Source organism: Pteropus alecto, unplaced genomic scaffold (genome assembly GCF_000325575.1).
Source record: "Pteropus alecto unplaced genomic scaffold, ASM32557v1 scaffold71, whole genome shotgun sequence".
NCBI classification, from domain to species: domain Eukaryota; kingdom Metazoa; phylum Chordata; class Mammalia; order Chiroptera; family Pteropodidae; genus Pteropus; species Pteropus alecto.
In genome coordinates this window covers 3121192-3128544 of record NW_006433024.1, presented here as the reverse complement: position 1 = coordinate 3128544, position 7353 = coordinate 3121192, and the positions used below count along the sequence as shown (strand labels likewise).

Here is a 7353-nt window from a genome sequence, read left to right as displayed (position 1 = left end):
GCCCTGGCGTCCTGGACGCCGAAAAGGAGACGCTCCAAGGCAGCCTGGCCCTACTCGCCCGCCGCCGGTCCGCTGTCCACTTGCTGCGCTTCAACGGCTATGGAGAGAGCTCGGCCTATCAGGAAGACGCACTGATAAAGACGCAAGCGGAGCTGCTGCTAGAGCGTCTGCACGAGGTGGGCCGGGCCGAAGCGGAGGGCCCCAGCCAGTTTCTCAGCAGCCTGTGGGAGCGCTTGCCTCACAGCAACTTCCTGAAGGTGATAGCGGCCGCGCTGTTGCTGCCGTCATCTCCCAGGCCCCCAAAAGATGAGTTGGAACTGGACATCCCCAAAACCCCGGGAGAGGGAGGGCAAGAGCTGGTTCATTGGCTTCTGGGGAAGTCGGATATTGTGGCTACTTTTTGCCGCAACCTCCCAGCTGGGCTTTTAACTTCCGTGGCAAGCCGCCATCCAGAACTTTTCCAGGTCTATCTGGGCCAGCTAACAGACTGGGGTCGACGTCTGCACTACGATCTTCAGAAAGGCATTTGGGTTGGAGCTGAGTCCCAAGATGTGCCCTGGGAGGAGTTGTGCGGCAGGTTTCAAAGCCTCTGCCAGGCCCCTTCACCTCTGAAAGATGAAGTTCTAACTGCCCTGGAGTCCTACAAGTCGCAAGACGGAGATTTCGAAGTCCGTGGTCTTAGCATCTGGACAGACCTGTTGTTAGCTCTTGGGAGTAGTGCATGATCTTGCATTTGGAAAAAGACAAGTTTTAGTTCACAGCCCAGGCCCCAGTTCTCTATGGACATTGTTCTGTTACTGATTACTTGAATGTATGGTTCACAAAATTAAAATTCCAGTGTTCCCATCAAACCTCTTATACTTTCATTGTCCAAAATATTATTTTAGGTGCTGATTTGTAATAGGTGTAATTACAATTTACAATCGTAAATATGTGAAGTAACTGGCTTGCGCCATGGATTTTCTGGCTAGAGGAGATGACTTGGAAAGTATACTACTTAAAGCCATGGAATTAACAATAGGTTGCTTTTTCAGAAAGTCCATTTCTAAAAATGCTGAAAAGAGGTACTTAAAGAAAAAGCAGCTTTAAAGTGATGAGACACCTTTTCTGTCAGTATGGTTTACTTGTGTAGTTTTGTTTTGTTTTGTTTTTTTTTTTAACACTCCCCCATTCTCCACCCCCTCACTCAGTGGAGAATTTTCTTTAACCAACAACATGCATTGTCAGAAATGGATTGAAAAATTAACTGGCCTATTTGGCATTTAAACTCTGACTTTGGCCTTTGTAACCTAATAACCATTTAACCAGCCTCAATATGTATTAAAATTGTGTTATTCAGAAAGTTTGTTTCTCTTTCCTACAAATTATTACTCTCTGAAAGATGAAACAATAATTTAAAGCATTGACTTAAGGGCTAGAAAAACTGTTTAAAGCACAGTAAATACAAATATATGCCTTTGGATATTAAGTTAGCATTTGATATTAATTTAGCATTCAGAAGTCAAAGCAGACTTCTGAATTAGGCCCAAATTTTAGTGCTGCTTCTGCCAATGACTAGTAATAAATCACAACACTGGTGTTACAGTCGCCTCATCTGTTAAATTAAGTATTTAGACGAAAACAGTTAAAGTCCCTTATCTTTCCCATAGTGGCTGTCCTATGGAGACAGTTTAGAATATTTGTTTCATGTGTGTGGGAACCTAATTTTGTGAGTTTACCCAGAAGCTCACCAGATGTGGCAGAGTGATTCCCAATCACCAAACTTAAGAGCAATTTATTCATTTTTGTTAGATATAGTTTTTCACTCATTGATATTTTTGTTTATAATTAAGCCGGTAGCAAGATTCTTTGAAAAACATTGATATTCCAAGAGCTAATTTTTAATTCCATAAATGGAATTAGAGCGAAAGGGGTTGTATAATCTCGTAGAATATTTTATTCTATAGTAGAACCTGGAGTAAACTTCCACTAGCAAGTACACCACTTTTCTAGATGATCATCAGTTAATACTAGGAAGTTCTTATTTCCTGTGGTCTGATTCCTTTTTCTAGCTCTAATCTATGTAGACCATCCTTTAGATTGCATTTGTCATTAATGCAAGGAGGCAATTTCTTTTGTCAGCAGACACATACATTGATTTTAATCTATGGAAACCTAGGAGTCTAAATAGGGTATTCTTTCCCCTGAGGGCATTTGCAATTATTTCTGTCAGAGTAGTAAACACCTCTAACCTAGGGCCACTTTGGCAAGCTTCCTGGCTTAATGCAAGAGTTTTGGATTCAGTTTCCCTACCTTGTGGGTTGCTCACAGCATAGTTTCCAAATCCTACTTGCGTGCTACTCACATATCTCTGTTTTTGGAGATAGATATGTTTGGGAGAGGGAAGTGGGTGGGAGATACATCTTGGAAATTTATTTCCTGAAATTCCAACAAAAGTATTAGAAGCATATTTTATTGAGAATCTATTTGTAGCAGTTGGGCCTTACTGAACATATAGTCAAGGCTTTGCCAGAAGTGGACATCTTCATTTTCCCTTTTACTCACAGCAGTCAAAATTTCTGTCCTCAATACTCCTCTGAAATAAGTCTTGTCAAAGTCACCAATCATCTCCATGATGCCAAATTCAAAAGACACCCAGTATCAAGTTACTTGACCCGTCAGCAACATTAGACATTTTGACCACTCCCTTGTTTTTGAAAGCAGTTTTGAAATCCTTTTCTCACAACATGTGACACCACTTTATCCTGGTTTCCTTTTACTAACTACTTTTTTTTTTTTTTCAGTCTGATGTTCTGGATAACTCCCCTAATTAACTTTCTGGCATTTCTTAAGAGTTTTAATAGTCTGTTTCCTCTTTTCTGTACATCTTCACCCCATGTGATCTCATCCATTTCCACATAGGTCATGGCTTTCCATGACGTATGTGCTGTCAGTTGCACCATTTATATCTCTAGCCCAGAGCTCTCATCAGAGCTTCAGGACCAATATTCCCATTTAAATATCTCACAAGCCTCTCAAGCCAAACACCCAAAACAATTCTTAATATTCCCACATAAGCCTGTTTATTCCCATGTATTTCTCAGTAAATAGAAACCAGAGAATTTTCCTTGAATTCTTTCTCTTCCCTAACCCTGGCAACATATTTCCCCTTATCTCCTTTTCCATTTATCCACCTAATACAAGCTAGGATGGACCATAAATTCTTGTTTGCTCAAAACAGATTTAAGTTATGCCTGTTGTCCTGGCATAATTCAAGTGTCCCCTTATATTCTCTAAAGTTTCTTGGTTTGGCTGATAATTTGTATGATCACTCGTCCATCATACCTCTGCCAGATCACTGCAATTAGCTGGTTTTTCCACTTTATTGCACCTCTACAACCCATACTTTACCTACAGCTCAAGTAATGGATTCTCAGTCATATTCACTGAAAAATTTGAAGTAATCGAAAGGGAACATAACACAGACTTTACCACTGCATCTATACTAGCATCTATACCCACATACTTCACCATCTGTTTATTTTCAGTGATAAGCTAGTCTACATTAAGCCAATTTTTAGACTCCAAATATATATATTACTTCTTTCAGTTCTTGGAATAAGCCGAGCTTTTTCCTGTCTTAGAATCTTTACTTTCATTATTTCTTCACCCAAGTTCTTCACTTCTCAGCTTAATTTCATTCTCTGACCATAATGCCTCAATCTAAATATATCTCACCATGTTATTTTCCTTCAGACCACCCATTTTCCTATTATAGTTGTGTTGTTCATGTGTGTTCATCTTTTCCATTAGAGTGTAAGCTCATGAGGACATGATTGCCTCTGTTTTGCTTGAATATCGAAGACCCTCTTACTATGCTGAGTAGTTGATAATTATTTATGAATACATAGGAGTGGAGTAAACAAAGGAATATAAATGCAGCAAACATTTGAGTAGAGCATGACCCTAGGGTCATATCTTTAAGAAACATAAATCATTTAGTAGTACTTATAAGGAGTATAAATTTAAACAAAAAGTGGGGTCTCCAATATATAGTAACATGTCTAAGCTATAACCAAATAATCTGAAAAATTTTCCAATGCTGCTTTGTTGCATTTGAGTTGGATCAATATTTACTAATGTCAAGATTTTGTTACTGTGGTTAAATTTTCCAATTTTACTTGATCTTTATAGCTCTATTATATATTTTTTTGAGCTCTGAAACAGTATACCAAAACTCTAAATTAGTAATCAGTTATAAATAGAATGGCCCATTTTTCCCTAGTAAATTGTAGGTATAGGGTATTCATGTTTATATAAATTAGTTAATGTAAATGCTCCGGGAAGGAACCATTGATTTTGCTCAAGAATTAATTGGAAATGATCAATCACTATATTAGAAGTGTGGCAGTAGCATCATTTATCAGATACTAATTGTCATTGTGGGCTAAGAGTGCCCTTTTGGCTTAGAAATATGGTGGCCCTAAGGGAAAGTAGCTTGAACAATTACAACAATTAATGTGTATACAACTGTCTCTCTAAGCTTCATTACTCTTAATATTGGGGTAAAGGTTTGAGTTCGAAAGAGCTTTGTGGTATTTTAAAGTCTTTTGTTTTATTGTTTTCTCATGAATGATCAAGATTTAAATCTTAAAATTTTTCATATGCAGTAATTCAGAAGTGTAAGCATAGGGATATAAAATGTGAATAATCAGTTTGTATTTTATATTTACATATTATACAATAGTGTCATGCTATGAATGAGGTCTATTATAGTCTCAACGTTAGGGATATATTTGAAATTTGTATTAGAAATTTGGGCTTTTACACATCAATGCTGAAAATAAATTTATTCTAAAGGCAAATTTATTTATTACTATAACAAAGCATCCTCACTTTACATATAACCGTTCAGTTTTACATTTGTGTTGCAAATTTTTATTCATTTCTTCCTGCAATAAGTATTGATCGACTACTTATATGTCAGACTATAATTTAATGCACTGAAATGTTTATAAACCAATTTATTTAGCTTATATTTTTTATGGTATGAACCAAATTTCTCATTTCTTAAGCTTTGTTTGGAAAACAATGTATGAGGTATAGCTATATGTGTACATCAATATTGGAATTTTACTCTCCATAATTTTTCAAAGCTCTTTGGGATAGCTGTTGAAATATTCATTGTTATACCAAGTGTCTGACATATTATCAATACTTATTTGGTAAGATATTCTGTTTGAGGCTATGCATATATTTATAAGCATTGACAATGTGCCAAAATGGAATGAAAAAGAAAATAGCACACCATTAACTTTCACTGAATATAGATGCACCCTTGAACAAAATGGATAAAATCTTTGCTAATCTAAGACACACTAGGTACCTTAAGAATATTAACTGAATTTTAATCCACAATGGATGTTAAGATCAAATGTCAAATAATATATTACTAATAAATTATCAAAATGCAAAATAGGAAAAATAATGCAGATTATAAATTATTTTATAGTCTCTTCTAAGAGATAAAGAGATCTCATAATTTTGTAATAAATATTCTTGGCAGAAAGGGAGTATGTTTTCTATCTCGTGTTTCTAAAAAATCATGTTCACAAGCTGATGATTTTCAAAAATATTCAGTAGTTTACATAAACATTAATAGCCAAGAGTGGGGATGAGGTTGGAAGCGCACATTCTCTGGTCTGTTTTTCTAATAATTGTAAAAACATGTGTTGCTGTCACTGCTGGTTTGAAATTGTTGGAAACATAAAATGAATTACAAGTGACTAACAAGAGCAATTTATAGAAGATACATGATCTAGTTCACTAGTCAGCAGGCAGGGGTTGCATATGGAATTTCTATAGTAACCAAGACTTAATCTAGAGCAGGCACCATTTTCTAATTATAGTTGGAAGCACCGGACCTTCTGCACTGCACCAGCAAATTGGTCCCAGTAGATTCAAAATTATTTTACTGTTTGTCATTATAGACTAGGCAGGATATTTGAAGAATATGGTTTCTGCAATTCGTTAAAGGTATTCTACTCATTTTTATAGTCTGGTTCTGTGAATGGAATAGTATACACTTATAATATTATGATTAAAAGATGATTCCATTTAACAGTTAAATAAGATTTAAAAATCTGATTTTTTTTTTTTTATGGTGGGGAAACTAAAGTGTAACTGAGGAGAAAAGAGGGGGAAATAAATTAAAAATCTTGTTAAATGGCTTTCTTTTTATGACCGATCTTTCTCATATAACACTTATCTCTGGACAACCTCAGATAAATTCTATCATTGCTCTATGCTTCCATGTTCTCATATAATTTGGATACGAATGATAACTGTCTTTCTTTAATAAAAACGATAAAGATCATGAATATTAAAAAACTTCTTTTAGTCAGTCTTTTAGGGTAATCTATTGGCATCACATTCTCTTAATTTTCCTTCATCTTAGAAGGCCTTGATTTTCTCTTCATTCCTGAATGATAATATAACCAGATAAAGAATTTAGGGCTGACATATCTTTTTAATTCAGCATTTGAAAATGTTTCATTTTCTTCTGGCATCCATGACAAATCTAGTACTTGAATAGTTTTTTCCCTGTAGGTAAAATATCATTTCTTTCTTTCTGCTTTAAGATTTTTGTTTGTTTGTTTAGAGTTTTCAAGTTTGATTATGGTATACCTTGGTGTAGATCTATTTTGGTTTACCCCATTTAGGATTTAATCAGCTTCTTGAATCAATAGGCTTTTGCCAAATTTGGAAAAAGTCAGCCATTATTTATTAGAATGTTTTTCAGCCTCAATCTTTCCTCTTTCCTAGAGTCCAATGAAATGATGTTAAATATTTGCTTTAGTCCAACAAGTCATCAAGTTTCTGTTCATATTTTTGTCCTTACTCTATTTTCTCTTGTTTGTTCATATGGGATAATTTCTACTGTTTTATCATTGAGTTCACCGATTCTTGCCTCTGTCTTTCCATTGATTTTTTTTATGTGTTATTATGTTATTCAATTCAAAAATTTCCACTTGATTTTTCTTTATCTTTTATTTCTTTACCGAGACTTTCCTTTTTTATTTGTTTCAGATGTGTTTATAATTGCTCATTGAATCATTAATATGATAGTTCCTTTAAAATCCTTGTCAGATAATGCCAACAGCTGTGTCATTTTGGCATTAGTGTCTGTTGATTGTCTTTTCATTCTCCAAGAAAATATTTTGAAGGGACAAATTTACTTTTTCTATCAGAAATGAGAAAAAAAAATCAAGCTCCTTGGAAGTTTAGTGTCCTAGTAGAAGACACTTATTCCAAATGTTAAAACCAGGGGCTTTCAGCATTGGGTCCACCAACCTTTAGGGGCTGAGTTATTTT

At 35.3% G+C, this 7353-nt stretch overlaps 1 protein-coding gene across 1 annotated transcript in view; it reads left to right on the top strand.

The window, feature by feature from the left end:
• The window catches only part of FANCF (Fanconi anemia complementation group F), a 1814-nt gene extending 872 nt beyond the window's left edge, over positions 1-942 (top strand). The window contains exon 1 of the mRNA XM_006927027.3: positions 1-942. This exon is cut by the window's left edge and continues 872 nt beyond it. Coding sequence (XP_006927089.2) covers positions 1-725 — 725 coding nt within the window. The 3' untranslated portion in view covers positions 726-942.
• Positions 943-7353: the final 6411 nt, after the last annotated feature.